Below are 25,065 nucleotides of genomic sequence, written 5' to 3' on the forward strand. Positions count from 1 at the left end.
AGGGCGTGAACCCACCATGATTTCAGCCCTGGCAAAACAGGAGAGAGAGGGAGAGAGGGGGAGAGAGAGATAGAAAAGGAGAGCCAGGAGTGGGGAGATTATGATCAGTGCCTTGCCGATCCCGCAGGTCGTGACAGCTAAATCCTCTAAAGTAACTTACATTAAATTATAAAGGATGAAAATACTGTTTAATTAAAGTTTTTGCATGCACACCTGTTATCATCTTACTCCCTCATTCTCTCTCTCTGTCTGTCTGTTTTCCTTATGATCTTCTCATCTTTTACCTCCTTTCAACAATTCTTGCCATTGCCACAGTCTTGCTCCCAGATGAATGTTGAAGAAATAACAGTAATATTTCCTGTAAACTTGCTTTTTGGGTTATGAGGAAAGCCTGGCTTCTTCATTTAGAGCCATTCAAACCTTTGGGTCATAGATTTACCTTAATTGTGAGCTGCTAACCACAAGATTAGCTTGCATGGCAGTGGCATCTACTAGCTAGTTGACTTAGGGAGAGATCACAATGTAGATGAAAAAGGGAGAGATAGAATCTAGACTACTGTATTTAAATAAAGACTACTGTATTTGGCCAATTTTTATAATAAAAAATATCATATCTACTTTTTGATAATTTGTGGTTTAAGATTGCATGCCCATAATGCCCACCGGACAATCTGGCCCAGAAAATACTGATAAGCATCCAAACTTTTGTAGGGCTTCAGATCTCGTATAATTGATTTGCTGGTGATAACATAATTATATAAATCATGTAGAGGGACAGTGCCAGATTTGCACAGCATCAGTAAACACTCTGAAGAAGTTCAGTAAACATCCATCTTTAGCCCCAGTTTGCCCAATTTATGCACATTATGAGCAATATGCTCCCCATGAATGTGTTTTATTTCCTCTGAGACAGTATATATACTTTTGTTTACTATACTATAGTTGCCATAGTTTGCTTCAGCTACATAATGTATAATGTTACTTCACGTGTCATGATAAATTACATGTCTGCACACCTCAAAACTTTCTCTAATCATAAAAGCTTTTCCATCTGCAGAACAACTACCCAGAACTACTGATTTGGTTGGAGTTTTTTTATGATCACATTATGATTTCTGACTCGGTTATAAGTTGAAGCCTGTGACCTTTATCTACAGGATTTTATTTATTATTACTACTACTACATGATTGGCTGACTGGGGTTAGGGTTAGAGGTATGTGTTCTGGAAGTATGCGCTATTTTAAATGAAAGATACGTTCAAATTAGAACTACTTTGTTATTAAATTAACCTATATCTAATAATAGTCTAATGCATGTAGCATGGTTAATTTACCTTTTTCTGTTTAATTGTGGGTAAATTAGCTGATTTTCAGGAAATTAATCTGCAACCTTAATCATTGGTTCATTTGTCAAACCTAAATACCAAATGCTATATAAATCATTAGCACAGTAATAATGATTGATGTTGCTTTTTGGCCTATTTGACAAAAAACTGATTTTGTGGCATTGAATTATACTTTATTATCACAAGTGGCATTTTCATTGTTTTCCTTTATTTTTGCAGTACAAGTTATTATTCATATTGTCTGTGTGTAGTTATCATTTTTAGTTACCACAGAGAGCCCTGAAATCAAAGCAAGTTTGAAAGGCCCATGAGCAGTAGCTGACTACTTGGGCACAGTTGCCTATATTTTGGACATACAGCTAACAACTATTATTTATATTATAATATCTCTATGATACAGAGGTAAGAAATTGATCATTAAAACCTGAACAGTTATTTTCTTCACATCATACTCTAACACTATGCAGTTTCAACACTGTACTAAGTATTATGTATAATTTGAATGATATTATCTGTTCACTTGTAGTTGTGGCATAGAGTCAAGACAGGAAAATGCCATGACCTCTGTCTCCTGCTTATCAATGCTTGTGCTGCCGTTTACTCCCACACACAACATCCCTGTGTGTTTCTGTCTGGTTGTAGATGCTCCAGCTGTGTCAGAGGGCAGAGATGTTGGAGTGACACTGGGCCAGAGAGGAGTGCTGGAGTGTGAGGCTGATGCAGTGCCTGAGGCAGATTTTGAATGGTACAAAGATAACAGAAGGTAATTGGTCTTACATTTGCATTTTAAATAGGCAAATTAAAGGTATGTGAATATGTGCGTGTGCCTTTGTGTGTGTGTGTGTGTGTGTGTGTGTGTGTGTGTGTGTGTGTGTGTGTGTGTGTGTGTGTGTGTGTGTGCACACAAGTTACTGATGGTTAATGATTTGCTGTGAAATTTATAGTCCCAATACTATCTAAACTGATTTTTTTTTTTAAAAAGTGTGGGGGAAAAAAGTCAAAAAGAAAACATGAATGATATGATTTGATATTTTTCACTCATTTAGGATCTTTAATGACTTTGATGGTATGGAGATTGTCAGTACTGGATTAGGATCAAAGCTGACCTTCTTTAATGTGTCTGATGGAGATTATGGCAACTACACCTGTGTTGCCATCAACACACTTGGGAGTTCAAATACAAGCTTCCTTCTGTTTGGTAAGTACATTTATGATACTTGACAACAGGAACTATAACTAAGATTGTGTAATATGTTAGATTTGTACAAACGTTGTTGTATGCAGTCATTTTATTTTGATGTTTAGTTGCTGCATTCGACCGTGTCCCTAGGGGTGTCCTGTGAGAGGTGCTACGGGAGGATGGGGTGTCTAGTCCATTGCTACGGGCCATTCGATCCCTATACAACCATTGCAAGAGCTTGGTTCACATTGCCGGCAATAAGTCGGATTCGTTCCCGGTGGGTAATGGGCTCTGCCAGGGCTGGCCTTTGTCACCGATTCTGTTCATAATTTTTATGGACAGGATTTCTAGGCGCAGCCAAGTGGCGGAGGGCTTTCACTTAGGTGGCCTCAGAATCTCATCTCTGCTTTTCGCAGATGATGTGGTTCTGTTGGCTTCATCGGGTGATGGCCTCCAGCTCGCACTGGAATGAGGATTAGCACATCCAAATCTGAGGCCATGGTTCTCAGCCGGAAAAGGGTGGAGTGCCCACTCCGGGTCGGGGATTAGTTCCTGCCCCAAGTGGAGGAGTTCAAGTATCTTGGGGTCTTGTTCGCGATTGATGGGAGAAGGGAGCCGGAGATCGACAGGCGGATTACTGATGCGGACGCTGCACCGGTCCGTCGTGGAGAAGAGAGAGCTGAGTGTAAAAACGAAGCTCTCAATTTACCGGTCGATCTACATCCTTACCCTCACCTATGGCCACAAGCTGTGGGTACTGACCAAAAGAACAAATGAGCTTCGTCCGAAGGGTGGCTGGCCTCTCCTTTAGAGATAAGGTGAGAAGTTCAGCCATCCGGGAGGGGCTCAGAGTAGAGCAGCTGCTCCTCCAAATCGAAAGGAGCCAGCTGAGGTGGTTCGGGCATCTGACAAGGATGCCTCCTGGGCGCCTCCTGGGTGAGGTGTTCCAGGTATGTCCCACCGGGAGGAGGCCCCGGGGCAGACCCAGGACATGCTGGAGAGATTATATCTCTCGGCTGGCCTGGGAATGCCTTGGTGTTCCCCCGGATAAGCTAGAGGAGGTGGCTGGGGAGAGGGAGGTCTGGGCTTCTCTGCTTAGGCTGCTGCCCCTGCGACCCAGCCCCGGATAAAGCGGAAGAAGATGGATGGATGGATAGTTGCTGCTAATCAGGTCACTCTTGCAGTGGTCCTCATTATCACTAAGCTGGGTCTTTAATCACTGTCACATGTAGTGACCAGAATTGCACTCTACAGCCCAAGATGGTACTTGTTGTGCTGCTGTGGAGCCTCTCAAACCAGAACCTGCAGCCAGTGGAGAATTTTTTATGTACTGTACATTGAGCTCACCAAGGCTGCAAAGCAGAATAAGTCACCGAATACAGTCCAAGACGGTTTCATTAACCAAGTACTACCCTGGGTGCATGTCTTTAACTTCACTATCTCCACTGTTCTGTCCTCTGTGAAGTTATAAATCTCACCAGAAAAATTTGAGAAGTGGAGAGTTGCATCTTATTTTGAAAATGTATTGGATTCACTGTGCTGTTCCTGTGTCTGACATCATGTCCTCTTCATCTGCTCTGCTTATTTAATATGGCTTCCATCAAAAATAAGGCCAAAATATAGTCAGTGAGTGAATAGCCACTTCTGGGACTAGACTGATAAACGTTTTGTTGGCATATTTAAGTCTATTTTTTGGCTAAAGTTCTAATTTGTATAATTTGTTAGATCCCAGGTTAGGCTTTGTTTGTTTGTTTTGTCATGATAATATATGTGTAATATTATACAGCAAATTAAGGGGACTGCTGAGCATACACCCTCGTGTGCACAATCATGGCTTATTTGTGTGTGTGGCTCCTGAGTTCTCTGCTCACACACAAGGAAAATAATTAGAATAGAATAGAATAATCCTTTAATTGTCCCACAAGGGGAAATTTGGTTGTAACAGCAGCCAAAAAGACACATATACAAACAAACAGTACACTGGACACGGAACAGAAACATACACAATTTTTCTTACATATTTACATTAAGGACAGTGGTTACTATATACAGAGAGTACTGTACAGTTATTAAATTAAATAAAAATAACTACAGGTAAGAGGCAAACCAGGTTGTAGTGCGAATTGCGTGGTAATAAATACCTGTGCTATACATATAAGTCTATAGAACTCTTGGAAATCAGTTAAGCCTGTGTCAAGCCTGTGTGAGCTTTAAATACACTGTTCTCATGTAAGCATTAAAATTCTTTCTGAAATCATACTGCCATGTCTGAATAAAGCCTTAAAAATTATTTATATGACAGACGGCCATTCAAATAATAATAAAAAAAAACCCTTACACATCTGATGGAAGGTCCTTGTTACATATTGCATTGTTAAAGGGTCTTTATTTGGAGAGTGCACAGATGTTTGCTGTTCTTAAAATTTTGATAAAATTACTTTATTTGTGGTACTTAAGACAAAGCATTTTGCCTTTAGGGCCCCACCGTTGCTTTTATGCGTTGCTGCTGTTTTGTCAGTTGAACTACCTGAAACTGATATCATTATGTTGCTTTTCTGTTTCTGACACGTTGCTCTGTTCAATTTGTTTCCCTGGTGTAGTGGTAATTGAACCCACTAGCTCAACACTTTTGCAAGGTTAGTATTCAACACCAGCATGAACGTCAGCTGTCGAGGATCAATAGTATTAATTGCATGCTGGAGCCTGTGGAACATTGCCATTTTCACAATTGTAAGTTAGGCTGCATTAGAATTTCAGAGACGATGAGTCTCTGCTACATTTGAAAAAAAGTGAAATCATTTGTCTTGGCTTTTTGAACCAGTCAAAATTGCACTTTAACCCTCTGTGGTTTTATTGAATTGACATGTTAGAGTTCTTGTGTGGTATGCAGGATCTCTGAGGACGGTGAGCAGCAAAGGAAAGTGACATATGCAAATCTGTGAAAATGGTCAATGAAGTCTGTTTCATTAACTGTGTTTCATCTTTTTCTTCTCAAACCTAACTGCCTCTCTGTGTGACATCGGCTTCATTTTGATTCTTTGCATGTGCTTTTCCTAATGTAAGTATTTATCATGTTTGTTTGTTCTTCTGTGATCCATTGTACCAATATTTGCTGCATTTCAACTGTACATGCTACAGAAGAAAACCAAACAAAATTGCAAATTTCTTGTGTGAATCTGTGCACATTTTGAGGTCCAGCACTTTAACGTGTGAAACTGCAGAGATAAACACCACACCTACTTTGCCATTTGATTTGTCCTTGTGACTGCAACCAGCAGTCCATTCACATAACAGAATTGTATTAATGACTTTGATTTGGACTATGACTATGAGTGATTTTCATTATTCTAATTATCAGTAGAGAGCAGAGGTGGGACCAAGTCATTGTTTTGCAAGTCTCAAGTAAGTCTCAAGTCTTTATCCTCAAGTCTCAAGTCAAGTCTCAAGTAATGTCAGGCAAGTCAGAGTCGAGTCTCAAGTCACTGGTGTAAAAGTCCAAGTCAAGTCACAAGTCTGAAACTTTGAATTTCAAGTCCTTTCGAGTCTTTAAAAAAAAACAAACGAAAAAATAATGTTGCAGTTATGCTAAATGTAAATATTAGACCATGTAATTTTAAAATCTGTGTTTTTCTCAACACATGACAAAATAGTGAACTTAGAAAATATACACAAATTGTGAAATTGCACCTCTTTAAAATGCAGCTCAATTAAACCTAGCTCCAAGAATAATTTTCACCGACAGTTCTGAGATAAGCTGCATGTTATTCTTGGATGCGGTTGTAGGACCAGCTTTAAAATCGCATGACAAAAATATCATACACATTAAAAAAAACTGTATCACCAACGTAGCCTGGAAAACATTTGCTAGTTAGATGAAGTCAGCTATCTCATCGTAGCATATTTATATGCATATTTATAATCATACGGTTCTTGGAGTGAGTGCATACACTCATGAAGTTTAGTAACTTCAGGTCACTGCAACAAGCCCAGGTACAGTTTACCGACGGATGGGTACAGGACCTTGAAATGCACCGTGTAGAACGAAAGACCATCGTACGTATCATAAGTTTACCAGTCTCACAAATTGTCGTCATAAATACACATTCGTTAACCGTTTATTAATAGGACCTTTGAGCTCAACGGTAATTAATTAGTAGTGGAAATAATTTCTGGTAGCATCACAGAAATGTAGCAGTGACAATAATACTGTATGCTGTAATCGTACTGGGCAATTAGTGATACAAAACAACTGTTTTATCCTGTGAATAAAAGTATATGTTTTTGTCAGTGTACCATAATAACAGAAGCGAAACGCAATATTGTGTCAGGACAATTCACTATTTATGCACAATAAATAAAGGAGCATAGCGCGACAATTTCTGTTCAGCGCCAGACTTGCTTGTAACCTATATCACCAATTATGTTATGAAAATGACGCATTAACTACAACAGCAGACTGACCTTTGTGTAAATGCTTGGAGCAGACTAACCTGTGAGCTGGAGGGTTCTAGGACGTTATATTTGATCTTTGAATGGCTGCAATCCAGGCCACCCGTCGCCTCTTTGTTACTTCGGAAACACGGCTCGAACAATTTCTCTTCAACGACGTAATCCGATAACAACCGATCTCTTTACCCGTCGGCTTCCCGTGGCTGTCATGCGACCGGCTATTGCAGTTAATAATACAACGGCTTCTTGACATTTTTGTGTTTCTTTTTATCGCTGTATAACTGATTTTAATTGAAAGCCTGCGTGCGCTAGTACCGATTGCCACGAGTTCCCAGAATCCTTTGCGGTTCTACCCGTGAATGACGTCACATTTTCAATCTCTATATAATATGCATGTTAAATTTTATATTTGGGGTAAAATATCAAGTCTTTTCAAGTAAACCGGTTCAAGTCCAATTCAAGTCCCAAGTCATTGGTGTAAAAGTCCAAGTCAAGTCACAAGTCTTAGAACATTTTTTCAAGTCAAGTCTAAAGTCATAAAATTAATGACTCGAGTCTGACTCGAGTCCAAGTCATGTGACTCGAGTCCACACCTCTGGTAGAGAGGATTAGGAATAATCCACTGTGGAAGGATAATTGGATACATGCCCCCAAAGGAAACTTGTGGAAAGCCAAGGGAAATGAGTAGTCATTGTTTTACCAATTTCAATGTAAAAATGATCCAAAATCCTTTTATAATACACTCATTTAGAACTTGCCTCATCCCCAAAAAGGGCATGATGAAAATATTACATGCTTTTATTCATAGAATGCATCATGCAATACTTTGGTAATTTTAGCAATGTGTTAAAAATATCAGTGCTGGAATACTGCATTTCAATTTGAATAAGTGTTTTAAATCACTTCTCAATCCTAAGAATGTCCTTGAAAAAACAACCTTGCTGAGCACGGTTCATTTTTATCCTACTAAACCTTTGAGCAGTTCATGTCATCTTGAAGAGTTTTCCTTTAAATATAGTTTTTTGACAGTGTTGTTACTTCCTCACTGAGATTACTTCCTTACTCTGCTTCTCTTTGTTCATCTTTCACTATCATCCAAACTTCATAACACTATTCACTATTATGTGCTAAATAAATCAGATCCAAAGATGAATGATGATGATTAATTTACAGTTGCTACTTACAACAAATACAGGAAAAGAATGCATCGTAAGTGATGTTCAAAAACAAATTACAAACACAGTTTAACAAAAAAACAAACTGTAATAGAAACCTGAGGTACTTTAAAGTAGGATCCATGGCATATATCACTTGCTTTAACTTAAAACTTCAGCCAGCACGACTTTTTAACACCAGCAAGATGGACATTTTGACCCTCTGGCATTTTCAAAATCCTGTAACTCTATTAACCCTTTAAGGCCGGTCGGAGCGGGCACGTTCTGTTTTGCGTAACTATTTTTAAATCCCTGTAGAACCGGAACCGCGTAAGCTAGCGCAATAATTTTTTTTGCATATGAAACCTGACCTGAAAATTGTATAAAAAGCGCTTGCAGGAACAAAAACATAAAATAAAACTATGAAGACACTCAAAATAAATTTCCTGTTGTTGTAAACTATTTTTTGCAACTTTTTTGTATTTAAAGTTTTCAGGGATAAGCCTCTTAAATTTAAAGTAGAAATATATGTAAAAAAAAAACAAAAACGATTTTCTATTTTTTTGTAGTTTATTGCACTTTTTTTCAATTAATGCAGTTACTATGGACTTAATGCATACATATTATTAAAATATGGGCTATAACAGTTGTATTGATGTATAGATACTTGAAATGCTCCCAAAAATGGCACTGCAGCATGTAAAAATATAAAGTAAGCTCTGGCGGACTTGGTTCTATGGCAGGTCTTAAAGGGTTAAAATAAAACCTGATCGTCTCAAATTTCATGACTTTTTTTTAAAAAAAAAAGGGGATTATTTATCAAATTTGGAATTTTGGAATGTTTGAGATCAAAAGAAAAACAAAATGTCCACTTTTACCTAGAACCCACCTTTGACTGTTATAACATCAGCCAAAAGCTAGTTATATGTGACTGATAAATAAATATATAGGTGACTGTAGTTAGATTAAAAAAAACAAAAAGAATGATTACTACAGGCTGAGTATGGGATTTTGAGCAGAAGCAGGGGGAGTGCGTAACCGAAAGCATGGAGAAGTGACAGGTTGCTTTCTCTTCTGAGCAGCATAGGAATTCATACCTAACGTGAACAGAGTCTAGACTGTGGAGAACTAATCCAAACAAATGAATAGTGAAATCCAGAGCACATCAGTAAAACAGGTTTTAGACCTGACCCGGACAGCTGGGGAGGTGAAGCTGCAGATTGAGAATTGGGGAGCAGTGTGAACACTGAATGGGAGGCTGCACTTTGGTGATTTTGAGGCAGATGTAAAAATGGACGCGATGATCAACTTGGACATTACTACTTTTACAATAATAATTTAAAATGCTTTTTTCTCCCCTTTTGTGTAGCCTGCGTTGAGATCAATTTTAAAATGTAAACAATCAACTGAGGGGTCAAAATCACTCCTCCTGGCAGTTACAGTGTTAATTACTGTGTTCCCAGATTCTCGCTATGCAAATATCCTGCATTTCTTTTTCCTAACTCTAAACCTTAAAAAATCTTATGTTTTGTGGCGAAACAAAAGAAGGTATAGATAATACAGTTAGTCACTTTTTCAGGCTCTTGGTTTAAGTCATTGTTAACTTTATCAGTATTAAAACATAATTGTTGCCATACAGTCTGTGGGTGTGCATTGTCAAACAACAAAGCACATTCTCAATTTCCGTCAACTGAATGTGTACTGAATTTTTGCTGATATATTAACCATTGACATTTTGTTTCTTGTTATGAATGCAAAACTGTTTGCAAGATAACCCAGGGGAACATACCATCAAAGACACAACCAGGTGTCCCTAAAATTGAACTCTAATATATTGTAGCAAAAACTTCTGCATCAAAATTGCAGTACTGTGACCTTTAAATTCTGTCTTCATGCCATCTTATTAAGATGACATACAAACCATAATAATTGTTACAGGTCTTATTACTCTTTAAGTTGTTGTTTAAAAAAAACACAAATATGTTTGTAATGCTGGATTGTTCACAGACGGGAGGTTTTACTTACTTCAAGTACTGACACACCAAAAGAAGAAAACTCCTTAGTGGTGAAACTTACCCAGATGTTTTTCCTCATTCTATCTCCTGTTAGGACCGAGAGCAGTTCAGGATGGCAGCGGCGGTGCAATGAGTGTGCACTCACACAACTGTCTCCTCTTCATTATAATTCTGTCCTTCCTGCTTAGATTTTGAAGATAAATTGAGTTGAACTCCAGTGTTTTGTGTGTGTGTGTACCTGCGTGTGTGTGTGTATGCGTGTGAGTGTGTGTAGGTGTGTGTGCGTGTGTGTGTATGTGTGTGCGTGGGAGTGTGTGTGTGTGCGTTTTTGTTTTTTCCAACTGAAACCATAAACTGATGCACATTAAGTGCATGATTTAATCTGCACTGCATTGATGTTGACCCGCTAAACAAGTATGTCATTGAGGGTCTTTTTTTTTAAGATTTCAAGGATGTAACAAATGTTTCACCTTTTAATTGAATTTTGTTGGATATTTTTCTCTTTGAATCATATTATTCTGGATTTTCTCTTTTTACCTGTGATTCTAAAAAAAAGATTTTTAAAATGGTGTCTCTTATTTTTAAAAAGTGTCTCTTAATCAAATGGATTTGTCTTGAATTTAACCACACTGAATATTCATGTCTATTCCAGGAAACAGCAAATTTACAGCAAATATAAGAAGTGAATTCTAAATACCTCAAAATTAAACTGAAAGAGTCAAACACAAGGTTGCCCTGAGGCTGAAAACCTGGTATTATCATATTTTAATGTATAATAATTATCCTTTCGTCTGGTTGTTGAAAGCAGAATTGTAGTATTTTTGTTTCCACCATTATAGTGATATATTTGCACTTGTGCTATGCTAATCTTTTTAATTATATTTTTTCAATTATGTGTAGTTTTAAATATTTTTAAGAACGGGAAATATGAACTTGTAATTATTTGGGACAAACCCCTTACTTTCATCTCTTTGTCATTTTTTGTTCTTTACTGGTACTGGTTGTATACAAAAATGTTGTCAAGATTATTATAATTATGTTAGACTTTAATATTTACAGATGGAGGGAATGTTAGCTACATTTGTATGGAGTGGACATCTGACTTAAATAATGCAGACCTATTAATGCTATTGATATTTGTTTAATATCATACCATGTATACATGCTCTAGAAATTGTTCCTGTTTATGTTCTAAACCAGCACTGGAGGGTTACAGAACAGTCGTTTTGAGTAGATTAACACAAAATAAACTCTTTCTGCATGTATTTAGACACAAATGACCCAAAGACTATATTTCATAAACTTCCTGTTTTTCAAATCACCAAACAAAGACCCTGATTTTTAAGTATTGTCTTCTCATTAACTTCAGAGTAAACTAGAGGTCTTCATGGGTACAAAAATGTCTGTCTGTGCAAAAATGTACCACAGTGAATTAAAGTGGATTTGCCTATTTTTTTAATATTGACCCAGAAATAATATAGAAATAACACCTGGGTTAAAAAAAGGTCAGAAAAAATAGGTCAGAAATAAAGACTATATGTAAAACGTGGCATAACTGCAAATAAGCATTTATGCCACTGTGACATAATTGCTCATTTGCAGTCTTAAGAGTTCCTTTTTCATTGACAACCTGAGGAAATTATTCACTACCATACAATAGTAACTAGAAGCATACATTGTTTCATCATTATCTGTAAATTAAACTATAATGCACAAAGTGAAGATCATATTAGACTGAAGCTGTATTGAAAGTAGGAACTGAGACCATAAACTTATAAGAAAAGGGTTGAATTAGCAAACATTTTGCAGTAAAGACTTTCAGACTTCTGTTGATTTGGACTTTATAAATTAAGCAATTATTCTTAGCCTATTAGAATGAAAGCAGATTTAAGGTACTTTTGCTGCCACTTCACGATTTAGACTTATAGGCTAAGACCCATCTTTAGTATTTTGTCCATTATCCAGTCCTATACAGATCTACTGACATGGGTAGACTCATGAAGACCTTTAGAGTAAATGTGTTGTCTTTTGACACGAGTAAAATACAAAATCATTGATACTCTTAAACCAAAATGTACAGTATAGGAGTCAGATTGTGAGATGTTGGTCAGAAGATTTAATAATTTTAGACTTTACTGTAGAGTATGCAAGCCAACTGCAATAACTGAGACTGATTAAAGGTCTCAGCAAATAGGCCACAACAGTTCTTATCACCTGATATATAACTTGCATTAACAGAAAAGACAGAATATATGAGAAAACCTGAAAATCATATGTTTCAATATGGACAAACATCAGTGCAGGCAGAGTGTCACAGGCAGCAAACAATCAGCAGACCTCCTTTACCATATTTCATTGTGAGCATGAGAATTTTATGCAACAATCTGTAACCTCTCACAAAATGACAGGAAGAATTAAAGCTGGTAATTTCTCTCTTTCATATCTCTCAATTTGAAAAGAGATTTGTACCAATTGGCAGACTGTACTTAACATGGGTATGCTTTTTTGTTATTTAGTGACAATAACAAAAAATGTACATCTGGTGTTGAACTACTGGCTTTTGTAATGAAAGGGATTGTTTTAAGACATTGTGCATCCCTTGCAAAATGCTGTTTGTTTTTACTGTCAGTTTCTATCAGAGTTTTGCAATTGAAGGTTTCCATTAACACTGCAACAAACAAAAACAGTGAATTAAAACAAATTACTATGTCTGTTTAATGATGGGAGATGTTGCCTTTCTTATCTTCTGAACGTTCATCACACCTAAAAGGAGGAAAGGGTACACAAAAGCAATGACCTCTGTTCTTTTAATATACATTTTTTGCCCCCTTTCTCAGTCTTTTCCCTCTGGCTTGTGTCAGCACCACTGAGGCCCTAGTCCATCATCCACATTCCCCTACCTCTATCTTTCTTTTCTTTCCATGGTTTTTGGGGATAACAACCTTTTCACTCCTTGGTGTGAAAAGAAGAGCCAACATCCAAATCAGAGAGGCATGAAACGGGTCGTTTTAGAAACTGATCAGGATAATCACGACCTGAATCTGACAGGCTAATCATTGTTTGTTTTCACATATCAGAGAGAGGGAGGGACAGAGCGAGACTGCAGAACATTATTTATCTCTAGCACTCCAATGTTTGGAAATGACATGGTAATTATTCCATCCTGGGTTGAAAGAAGGCACTACCAATCACACGTCTATCCTGCACAGTCATTTTATGACAAGATTCACCACATTTAAGATGGACTCACATCACCTCATAGGGAAGTTTTTGCAGTGATCCATTCAATACTACCTATAAGCAAATGTTTATCATCTAGCCAGATTTTTTAATAGCGCAGCAATAAACACCTGAAAGTCTTATTTCGATTTTCCAGTACATTTGCTGCTGAGTACTTGCTCACACTTAGTAGCACATGTACAGTTTGATCACTATCTCACAAGGTAATCGAAACTGTGAGAATTAAAAATACGACTTTAGAACTCTACAAATTTTTTATATCAAATACACCTGTTTATGAACTTGCAGTAAGATCTCTCACCATGGATAAAATTTTGCAAATTGCTTAACACTGAGCTAAGAATGTGATAAAAATCTTGATGCATTCTTAATCATCCAGGTAAAAAAAATCCCCAAACGTTGATCATGTGGACGTAACGCTTTCAGTGGGAGAAATGTTTTGTCACTCATCCAAGTGACTTCTTCAGTCTCAGCTGACCCCACCTTCTTCAAATCAAACAAAATTGATGGCAAACATTTATGCTGGTTTGTGCTTCTAAAATGTTAGTTTGTAATGCTTTTGTAAGAACATTAATGAAAGTTTCAAGGTCAAAAGCCCGTATTTACCTTTTCTAATAAAAAACATCCCTATGTTGTTCTGATTAATTTGTATTTTGTTAATGCATAGTCTATTTTAACTATTACGGTGAACCTATTTTTTTTTTACTTTTGAGACTGTGATCATGATAAAAATATCATGGTTTATGTTTCACAATGTTTTCACAATAAAGAAAGGTGCTGGGTGACCTTGGATGACCTCTAGGAACTTTTATTAATATATTTGAAATTATTAAATTATTATTTATTAACAACCAGAGACCAAAGACTATTCTTCAATGACAACTGATCAGTGGCCATCAGTACCATTCATAGAGAGTTGGGAAATGGCTGCAATCACAGCATTGTAAGATAGCGAAAGATGTACCCTTAGGCTCCTTCCTCAATTCAGAGATGGTCTTTCCCTTTTCACGTAAATGGCCTCCTTCACTCCCCACTCAAACTAGCACTCCTCCCTGTCCAGGATGTGTACCGGTACAGCTTCATCCTACAGGTTAGTGGAAAGAGTATGCACCAGCCTGTAGGATTATATAGACTGCAAAGTCTTGGCCTGATGAGTTACCTCTTGTTGTGCCATCTACTTTGCCAGAGGTTGTTTGGTTTCCCCGATGTATAAATCATGGCAATTCTTCTGGCACTTAGCAGCGTACACTACATTACTCTGTTTGTATCTGGTGATTTGATCCTTGGGGTAGACCAGTTTTTGGCGCATTTACTCAAGGCCATCTTGATATGATGTTTTTCTGCTTCCTTGGCTGCTGTATCTGTGGGGATGGTGTTCGCTCTATGTTGTACCATCCTGATCACAACCAGTTTTTGCTTTAGTGGATGATGAGAGTTAAACCTTGAATACTGATCCATATGCGTAGGTAGACGGTACACATCAACTTTTAAATGACCCCCATTACTGATGAAAATCTTACAGTTTAAGAAGGCTAGTCTGTCATTTTTCATATCCTCCCTGGTGAACTTGATGTGTTTGTCTACCGAGTTAATGTGATCAGTGAATTGTGGTACATCCTGAGATTGTCATCCACATACCTGAGCCAATGACTTGGTGGTTTTCCTTACCTGGATGCATCAAGACATTTTAACCCACTTTGGCAAAGACTGCCTAAAGCTACTACATGAGTACGAGAAAACAGCAAGTAAGATAGCTGACTCCAGGATCCACCTGAGATTCAGCCTCAGATGCAGACAAAACAGGATTACTCCTAAAATTCTGCCAATGAGATCATAAGTTCAAGGCCTCCAAGAAACAAAAATCCCCCAGAAGGCACAGAACACAACATTTTGGGAACGATAAGTATCATCCATGATCAGAGGATGACATAGAGAAGAGTCAATGCCTGTCAGATCATTGTTGAAAATCCAACTGGATTATATTTTCTAAAGCTTTCGTGTTGGTCTGAGATGTACAAAGCTAAGAGTAAAAGGTAATTTTAATTTCATTGTTTTCAAATCCCTGTTGTTCCAAACACAGAAAAGGGAAAAGCATGTGGAGAAAACCTATGCATGCTGCCTCTTTACAGGCTTATTTTGGATTTTTTTAAGCCTTTTGTATTACCTAGTGCCAGTGTTCTTGATCCGATATGGACATTGTCAGCCTCAAGGTTAGACAAGCTGGCTTGCAGAGCAGTTAAATAAAGACAGTCAAATTGCATGTTGCGAGGCAGTGTAATGATTTGTGCCACACAACACAGCTAATTTCCCATTTAATGCACATTTAGTTGAAAAACCAAAACAAAATCTTTCTTTGTCCTCATGTTGTCCAGTTGGTCTTAACTAGGTTCACTTTAATTCAAATTCTGTTGTAATTAAACTTTTAATGTTTCCCTTTAATGTGACTACTATGGTTCAAGGGTTTGTGCTAAAATAGAAATTGCATGTGTTTTGGATAACCTTCCAGCTAACCTTAATGCAGGCGTATTTATATTCATCTTTGCAGACTATTTTGATTGTTCAAGTCTTTGAACAGCTTCATGATGTTTCTGTCTGCAGGTTTTTGTTTTGGAATAACAACATTTTGATTGTTTCCTGTAATACAGCAACAGGCAGCACTGGCTAACAGTGACAAATCATAGCTACATTAGCTTGATACTTAATTAATTTTCAATTCTTGGACATTCAAAGGAACTACACTAGTTTGAAATACATCTGAATTTTCCTTTAAGTAAGAAGTCTGACCTTGTGTGATGATTACAGTGTTTTGCTAAATGTCATTTTTTTTTTATAAATAAAATAGAATTAAATTGAAATGTAATTTAAGAAATCATTCCCTTTAGTAATTAAAAGTCAAAAACTGATTGTGAAAGACTGCACTATTACATTTAGTTTTTAGAAAATAATTTAAATATTTTTTTTGTCTTGTCACTCTTTGCCCTTTATCTTTTCTTTCCCCTCACCCCAAACCAGCCATTGCAGATGGCCACCCTTCCCTAGGCCTGGTTCTGTCAGAGGTTTCTTTCGTTAAAACTGAGTTTTTCCATCCCACTTTCTAGAAGTGCTTACACTTAGGGGGTTGGCAGATTATTGAGATTTTCCCTTTAATGTTGTAGGATCTTTACTCTACAATATACAGTATAAAGCACCTTGAGATGATTGTGGTAGTTTTTGTGCTTTGGCGCTATGTAAATGGAAATAAACTGAAACGAGTTGAATTAAAATTGATTCTTTTTCCACATGCTATGCACTTTCAGCAACTGCACATAATATGCATCTCTTTCAGGCAAACTCAACACAACAGGAGCTGACATACCTATTTAAATTGGAAATAAGCAACCACAGTAACAATTAATCTCTCAGACAAATTGAAGGCAGGCATATTGCATTTTTTTTGTGTCTGCACTATGTTAGAGCAATGGCTCCCAATTCCCACCAAGCATGACTTTAAAAAAAATTATATGCAAGTCCTAATCAAGCCAAACCCATGACAAAATCCAGGCGAATGAGCAGAGGATCTTAGAAATACATATTTCTGATCCTGCACCAGCATTCATTTATGAAAACGCACTGAGAAGTGCTGGATACACATAATTTTTTTCTTTCTGTGAGCCAATTTTGAATCACAGCCCACTAAGATTTGTATTTTGGAAGCATTGCATGTTCATGTTTATATGACCAATTACAAACATCTGTCTCAACTGCCCGGAGATTATCTTAGCAGATTCATGACATTGTCTCACAATATGTTGGGATTCATTTTTGGATTATTTACATGACTAAAATTCTACCCTACACTGAAAAAAGGCCATGTTTGATTTACTTGATTCAATAGTGGACATTGGCTGCACACAAATGTTTTGCTTTGGCAGAAACTTAAACAACTGAGTTAAATCAACACAACTTTTCATATTCAATAAAACTGTGCATTTTGTGTTCATAAAACACGATTGAAACATGTTTAGATGAAGTAAATTGAGCTCTTGGAATATTTTAATCCTTCGCACTTTTGTCATTTTATTTCAACACTATTCAATAACTTTTACCCCAATACTACTTGGTCACTTACAGTAAATACTACTTGAAGGTAGTTGTATAGAGTTGTTGGTCATATGTATTTTATTGATGAAAAATGTGTGCTCATATTTAAGGCTGACAGTAATAAAATGTTGTCTCTTAATATTTTGTGATTTCTTGTCTTTATTTAGTGTTAATGGGTTGTTCAGAGTAAATAGTGATAGGAAGAAATCAAATTGCTGGCATGCTGCACCGCCAATAGACTAGTGATGGGATTTCCGGTTCAGCTCACTAAAAAGAACCGGCTCTTCGGGTTGTTTTGTTGCTTTAATTAATTTATTATTAACAATAATATAAAATTATGCACAAAAGGAATTACTAATGTAAAAAACAGTGGTTTTATTTATATAGGTTTATATATAAATATTTACGGTGGCCCCTAGAGACAAAGCACGTACAAACTCCAAAGCAAGTACAAACTCCAAAACACTTTTCTAGCATGAACTGAACTTCCAAAACAGAGCTACCTAGATCACTTACATTACACAATTGAAAGCAAATGTGTATTGTTTGTGTATTTATACACAAGCACTCATATATATTCAAATAATTTTAAAAAAAACTTTAACATTTACCTGTTATTACCACACACCAAATCCGTTTGTTGGTACTTGCTGGCTTGTGTAGCCACTAGGTAACAAAAGGTCAACACTGCACCTAGCATCCTGGGGTCCGTTCTTCGTACCTCGCTAAGTAAGTTAGCTGGATTTGATTGTTGACGATTTCGCGTGATCTTGGATCGTTCGGTTCTCCGAAGCTCATCCGGGACTTGCTGTCATAGCAACAGATCCGTAAGCGTAAACCTGCTTGGGAGCAAGATTGATAAGGAGAGTTTTCAGAATTCAGCGTATATTGCGGGATAGACAGGATCCTTTAGCTCAGTGTGACAGTGTGCTCATAGAGAGATATCGATTTTCCTGTGAGGGTATTATTTACTTAACCAACTTGTTGGATCCCTATGTTAAGAGTTCCACTCACCGTAGTCGGGCATTAACAACTGCACAAACTGTGTGCATTGCCTTGCATTTCTTTGCGAGTGGCACGTTTCTGTACGCTGTTGGAGATGCAGAGAACATTGGCAAAAGTGCTGTCTGCCGTTCCATTCGCAAAGTATACCTGGCACTCAAGCATTTCCTGGGTGTGTTTGTCAAAAGGTTGTCAAACAGGGATTTTTTTTTCTATTGCAGGTACATTAAATTCGATAATGAATGTGATGCAATCATGACCTATGTCTGTAACTATAGCTCGATTGTCAGCACACCGATGGTGTGTGACTCTATGTGCCATATCACAAATGTGGAAGCTAAATGGCCCGGATCAGTGCATGACTCAGGAATTTTCAGAGTCAGGGTTATGCACATTATTTGAGTGTGGTAAGAAAAAGAGACTTATTTTGATATTTCATACTTATTTTGGGCCTAACATAACAGCATTTCTCCATTACACAGGGGCCTATGATGGGATTCTCCTTGGAGACAGGGGTTATGCATGCAGGCAGTACTTCATGACACCGTTCCCTGACCCCAACCCTGGGCCACAAACCCGCTACAATGCAGCTCTAGCCAGGACAAGGGCACGCATTGAAATGACCTTTGGGCAAATAAAGGGAAGATTTCAGTGTCTGAAAAGTCTGAGGGTTGCACCTGACAGGGCATGTGACATTATTGTTGCATGTGCCGTACTGCACAACATTGCCACCATCAGAAAGGAGAGGACTCCTGTGGTGGAGGTGCAGCCTGATGATGACCTCCAGCCAGTGCACTTGGACCAACCTAGTGGCAGAGCTGCACGGGACAGAATTGTGCAACACAATTTCAAATATTAAAAACATGAAAAAACATATTTTTCATTGAAATTTATTTCAGCATCTTTTTCTGTCTCATCAAAAAAAAGCCAGTCATCATTTGCCAGGAAAAAAATCATATATACTGTATCACGCAAGGTCATCAATAGTGCTCTGTATGAAAGTGTATTTTTACTTACTCTGAAGTTCCTTTTGAAGGAACTCGATTTCTAGTTGAACTTTTTGCCTCATTAGAGCTTGAAGTTTGATTTCACCTAGAAGCTTTTGTTTCTTTGGCTCAGTATACTCCATTTTTTGCTGGAGACTTCTCTTATAGAGCAAACGAATGTCACCCTTTTTCAACTGTAGAGACAACATTTAACGGTCAATACATGTCATATAGGAAGTAAAATTAATTACAAGACTGCCCACCTCTGTATCAGGCCTCTCTGCCGGCCTCTTTGCCTGCAAATCATACTGCAGTCAGAAACACATAGAAGTACACAAGTAGATACAAATTCAGGCCAAATTATGCATGCACTTACAGGGACTTCCTCCAAACCACAGTCATCTAACAGGGTTGCTTCACTGTCCTGTGCAATGGAAACAAAATGGTGTTACAAAGGGATGTGGTACAGCCTATTGGTCTAAATAATTAAAAAAAAGATTTTTATATACACAAATATACATATATATATATCCCAACTTACTGTGCATGCTTCAGTCACCCCTTGCATTGGAACAGGTAAAAGGGATGGAGTGTTATGTAAAACTACACACTAAAAAACCCACGATGTCAATAAATGTCAAAGTACAAAAAGCATTTTAATTAAGGCAACAACCAAATATTTTACATTGTACAAATAGAATTATGAGCTCATTTACCAGTTATGAAAGTGCTGCTGCTACTGCACCCCGGCTGCTGGTCTAAGGAAGAGCTGCCCCCAGGGATGCCCTCAACAATGGGTCTGGTGGCATTCAATCCTAGGGCCAGCTCCTCTGCCGCGGTGTGACAAGGGGGTGCAGGACCACCACCTGTCTTTTTTTGCTCTGCCCTTTTCTTGGTTGCTGTTATAAATAAACAAACAGATTATTTCAGGGTCTCTTTTCAAGAGACTAAAAGCAATATAAGTGATAAATATTACCATTCTGTAGAATATTCTTATATTTCACTTTTACTTGTTCCCATTTTCTAGTGGGTCCTGTTGTGGCTCTAATGTGAAAGAGGATATAATGTAATATAATATAATATGATATAATATAATATAATATGATATAATGTAATATAATATAATAAATTACTTACGAGTTTAATTTGTCAGCAACTTTCTGCCAGTCCTCTCTCCTTGCTTTTGCAGCCTTTGCAGTGTTCCCTTGTGTTTTAATTAAACTCTGAAACTCCTGAAATCCCTCAATAAAGAGTTCTTGCTCTGCTGGATGTGTCATTTGATCTTGGATGTAGTAAGCGAGGTACGAAGAACGGACCCCTGGAGCACTTTCTGTTGTCTTTTGTATGTGTTTTGAGTTTTTATGTGCTTCTGGAGTTTTTACGTGTTTTGCAGTTTTTACGTGCTTTGTCTGTAGGGGTCACCGTAAATATACTTTTATTTATTCACTCCACATAAAATGTAATAAATAAATCATATAATACAAAAACCAACATTTCAATTTTTAACTATTTAAATTTTCAGCTTTTTCCGTCAAAAATTTTAAAGTGAAACAACACAAAACACTGCAAACCACAACACAATTAAATATAAATTAAAATATGAAAACAATAAGAAGATGCATATTCTCTGTCATATGGGCCTGCATGAATAAACTTTCTGAATCCTTTATCATCTGCAACTGAAAATAGTTGTGGATGATTACTATACCTTTCTAATGTGACGTTGTTGCCCCTGGCTCTCTCTCTCTCCCTCCCGCTCTGTTCCTGTGCTACTGAGTGTAACTACCGCCCCTCCCCCCTCATCCCAGCGTAAAGCACAAGGCTTGCATGCTGAGTGAAGCGGAAAAAAAGTGTGAGAGAGAGGGTGAGAGAAAGAAAAAAAAAAAAAACCCACGGCTCGCGACAAGGAGCTGGCTCACGTCGTTCACGTCAAAGATCCGGTTCTAAGAGCCATTTCATTTGTGACCGACACATCACTACAATAGACTTTATCATGAAAAAAACTGCAAGATCCTCTACAATTGGATCAAGTCAAGTAAGGAACAAGTCAAACTTATTGGTTTCTTATCCCTCAGAGGTCCTGACCTTGGACTGAGCTCATTGTCGTATGCCTGATACATTACCAACAACCACTAACTGTAGTTTTTTAAATCACATCAATATGTCTTACAGCCTGCACACAGTATTGTCTAAGTGTACTGGTACATCAATAATGTATAACCACAGCTGGACATCACCCATAACATTCTGAATGTGTCTCTCTTCCTCAACTATGAAATCTACTATAACTGCAAGGAGAAGCATTTTTCTATTCTCCTTCATTCATATTGAAAAGAAATGTACTGGAATCTTTGTTACTAGGAGAGATGCTTGTGACCTGAAGAAATACTTCTACACAACTGGGTAATAAATAATGTAAACCCGTGTCTATTATGAGCTCAGCATTGTAGGTTTTGTGCTTTTTTGTAAGCAGCGACAGAAACCCCCAACTAAAGAAATGCTTAGCGGTTATACCCCACAGCTCTACTTCAGTCTCAACAAATATTTAATTCATGCAAACATCTGTTCTCTGCTGCTGAGGGCTGCTCATTACATTAGAGACTCAACACAGTAATGTTACTTAAAAGATGAAAGCGTTTTCTTAGCCTTTTGTTAAAGGTCAGTGTTCCTTAAATCAAAGTTAAATGTGTAATTTAACAACTGTGAAAATGACTGAATGAATACTATTAAGCTTAAGTCACCTAAACTATCATATTAAGTAAAAGCTGTTAAGTAGTGAAGATGCTTTATTCACTCCAAATATGTTTAAATTGGGGTTATATGAGCAGTGACTTTTACGGAAAGGTAAACAGAGCTACTTATAAGTGCTTTATCCATCCATCCATCCATTCGCTTCCGCTTGTCCTTTTCAGGGTTGTGGGGGGTGCTGGAGCCTATCCCAGCTGTGCTTTATATTTAGTTTAATGTCCAGCATGTGGTGGCTATCCTGTGAGGACCACATATCTCCCCAAAAAACAAACAAACCTGTTGTTCATGAACTAAAACAAGGGCCTATACCTTGATGTTTTTAAACTATATTGACTATATTAATAACAAAGAAAATCAGCTGCATTAAAAAGCTTAACCACTGTGTTTGTTGGCCTAAGAACTCACCTTTGAACTGTCACTGGCTACAACAGCGAGATTACGTAAAACATCCCATTGGTACTATAAATATAAAGCCTGGAATAAACTAGACATTCAAAACTGTGTTTACCTTTATGAACTGTTATTATTATCCACTATAAATAAATGCACTGTCGTCAATTGGAACCTTGCGTGTGAGCCCTGCTTCTACCTTGACAAAGACAGGATGTTTTTTATTTTAGAGATATTGGGCAAATGGAAGAAAACAGTCCAAAATATTTATTCAGTATTTGGATTAAAGGACATATCCTGGTCAAAAATGACGCCATGATTCTTCAGTGTTACATGAAGCCAGGTCAATGCCATCCAGAGTAAGCATCTGTTAAAATACCATGTTTCTAAGATTACAAAAATCTCAGTTGTATCTGAATTTAGAAGCAGAAAATTACCCACCTTCCTTTCATATCTAAAATTCTTAAAAATTCTTGAGTAGTTGTCAAACAGCTAACAGATCATCTGCAGGGGAATGGCTTATTTGAATTCAATTCAATTCAATTTTATTTATATAGCGCCAAATCACAACAACAGTCGCCTCAAGGCGCTTCATAGATACAGAGAAAAACCCAACAATCATATGACCCCCTATGAGCAAACACTTTGGCAACAGTGGGAAGGAAAAACTCCCTTTTAACAGGAAGAAACCTCCGACAGAACCAGTCTCAGGGGGCGGCCATCTGCTGCGACTGGTTGGGGTGAGAGAAGGAAGACAGGATAAAAGACATGCTGTGGAAGAGAGACAGAGGTTAATAACAGATATGATTCAATGCAGAGAGGTCTATTAACACATAGTCAGTGAGAAAGGTGACTGGAAAGGAAAAACTCAATGCATCATGGGAATCCCCGGCAGCCTACGTCTATTGCAGCATAACTAAGGGAGGATTCAGGGTCACCTGGTTGAGCCCTAACTATATGCTTTAGCAAAAAGGAAAGTTTTAAGCGTAATCTTAAAAGTAGAGATACAGGGAGTGCAGAATTATTAGGCAAGTTGTATTTTTGAGGAATAATTTTATATATACCACTGCTTGAAGAAGGTGTCTTCCAGAAACTGGCAGTAGGACTGGGAGTTGAGCTTGACTCCATCCTCAACCCGAAAAGGCCCCACAAGCTCATCTTTGATGATACCAGCCCAAACCAGTACTCCACCTCCACCTTGCTGGCGTCTGAGTCGGACTGGAGCTCTCTGCCCTTTACCAATCCAGCCATCAAGACTCACTCTCATTTCATCAGTCCATAAAACCTTAGAAAAACCAGTCTTAAGATATTTCTTGGCCCAGTCTTGACGTTTCAGCTTGTGTGTCTTGTTCAGTGGTGGTCGTCTTTCAGCCTTTCTTACCTTGGCCATGTCTCTGAGTATTGCACACCTTGTACTTTTGGGCACTCCAGTGATGTTGCAGCTCTGAAATATGGCCAAACTGGTGGCAAGTGGCATCTTGGCAGCTGCACGCTTGACTTTTCTCAGTTCATGGGCAGTTATTTTGCGCCTTGGTTTTTCCACACGCTTCTTGTGACCCTGTTGACTATTTTGAATGAAACGCTTGATTGTTCGATGATCACGCTTCAGAAGCTTTGCAATTTTGAGACTGCTGCATCCCTCTGCAAGATATCTCACTATTTTTGACTTTTCTGTGCCTGTCAAGTCCTTCTTTTGACCCATTTTGCCAAAGGAAAGGACGTTGCCTAATAATTATGCACACCTGATATAGGGTGTTGATGTCATTAGACCACACCCCTTCTCATTACAGAGTTGCACATCACCTAATATGCTTAATTGGTAGTAGGCTTTTGAGCCTATACAGCTTGGAGTAAGACAACATGCATGGAGAGGATGATGTGGACAAAATACTCATTTGCCTAATAATTCTGCACTCCCTGTATGACGGCTGCTTGATTATGGCGCTCCATGTATGCCCTGCCTGCTAGCATCTTGCACCCTGCTGTTATGTGCTGGATTGTCTCAGGGGCATCTTTACACAGCCTGGGGTCTTGCCTGGTGTGACAAACCCTAGCCTCGGTGGATCTTATACTCTCTGTCTATGTATATAAATGTGAGCCATGTTAGAGAAAAGGAAAGTGGTCAAATGCCTTCCTTAGTCAGGAAACTAACTTCCTTCTCCAACTTCAAGCTTGCACCCTCCTGTGGAGTTTCTTGCAAAATGTTACAAGACAGTAGAGCACTAATAGGATTAGTGAATGCCATGCTATCATTAAAGCTACTTTTGGCTGCTCCTTGGTCACAAGCAGTTGCCACAATTGGTAGCTCTGCATGTTTGATTTGACAGAGTATAACACAGAATATTGCTCCAGTTGGTTCAGTTCCCAAACTTTGTTTTACATTACATATAATGGACAAATATATCCCACTATAAAAGCTGTCAGTCAAGAATAACATAGCGCAGTCGCCAAAATTGCTTGGTTGTACCTTGCTGA

The 25,065-nt window shown here is 37.9% G+C and overlaps 1 protein-coding gene across 10 annotated transcripts in view; it reads left to right on the forward strand.

The window, feature by feature from the left end:
* Positions 1-25,065, forward strand: part of ntm (neurotrimin) — a 152,764-nt gene that overhangs the window by 126,381 nt on the left and 1,318 nt on the right. For 2 of the 10 annotated variants that reach the window (XM_026181955.1, XM_026181954.1), the window contains 4 exons: positions 1,989-2,109; positions 2,393-2,544; positions 5,127-5,162; positions 18,949-19,361. In XM_026181955.1, the coding sequence (XP_026037740.1) occupies positions 1,989-2,109; positions 2,393-2,544; positions 5,127-5,162; positions 18,949-19,325 (686 nt within the window). In that variant the 3' untranslated portion in view covers positions 19,326-19,361. Of the gene's footprint in view, positions 1-1,988; positions 2,110-2,392; positions 2,545-5,126; positions 5,585-5,884; positions 5,915-10,238; positions 10,410-18,948; positions 19,362-25,065 lie in introns of those variants that run through there. The other 8 variants (XM_026181960.1, XM_026181962.1, XR_003273586.1 and 5 more) reach the window with 7 other exon arrangements.

Source organism: Astatotilapia calliptera, chromosome 10 (assembly GCF_900246225.1).
Source record: "Astatotilapia calliptera chromosome 10, fAstCal1.2, whole genome shotgun sequence".
Classification (NCBI taxonomy): domain Eukaryota; kingdom Metazoa; phylum Chordata; class Actinopteri; order Cichliformes; family Cichlidae; genus Astatotilapia; species Astatotilapia calliptera.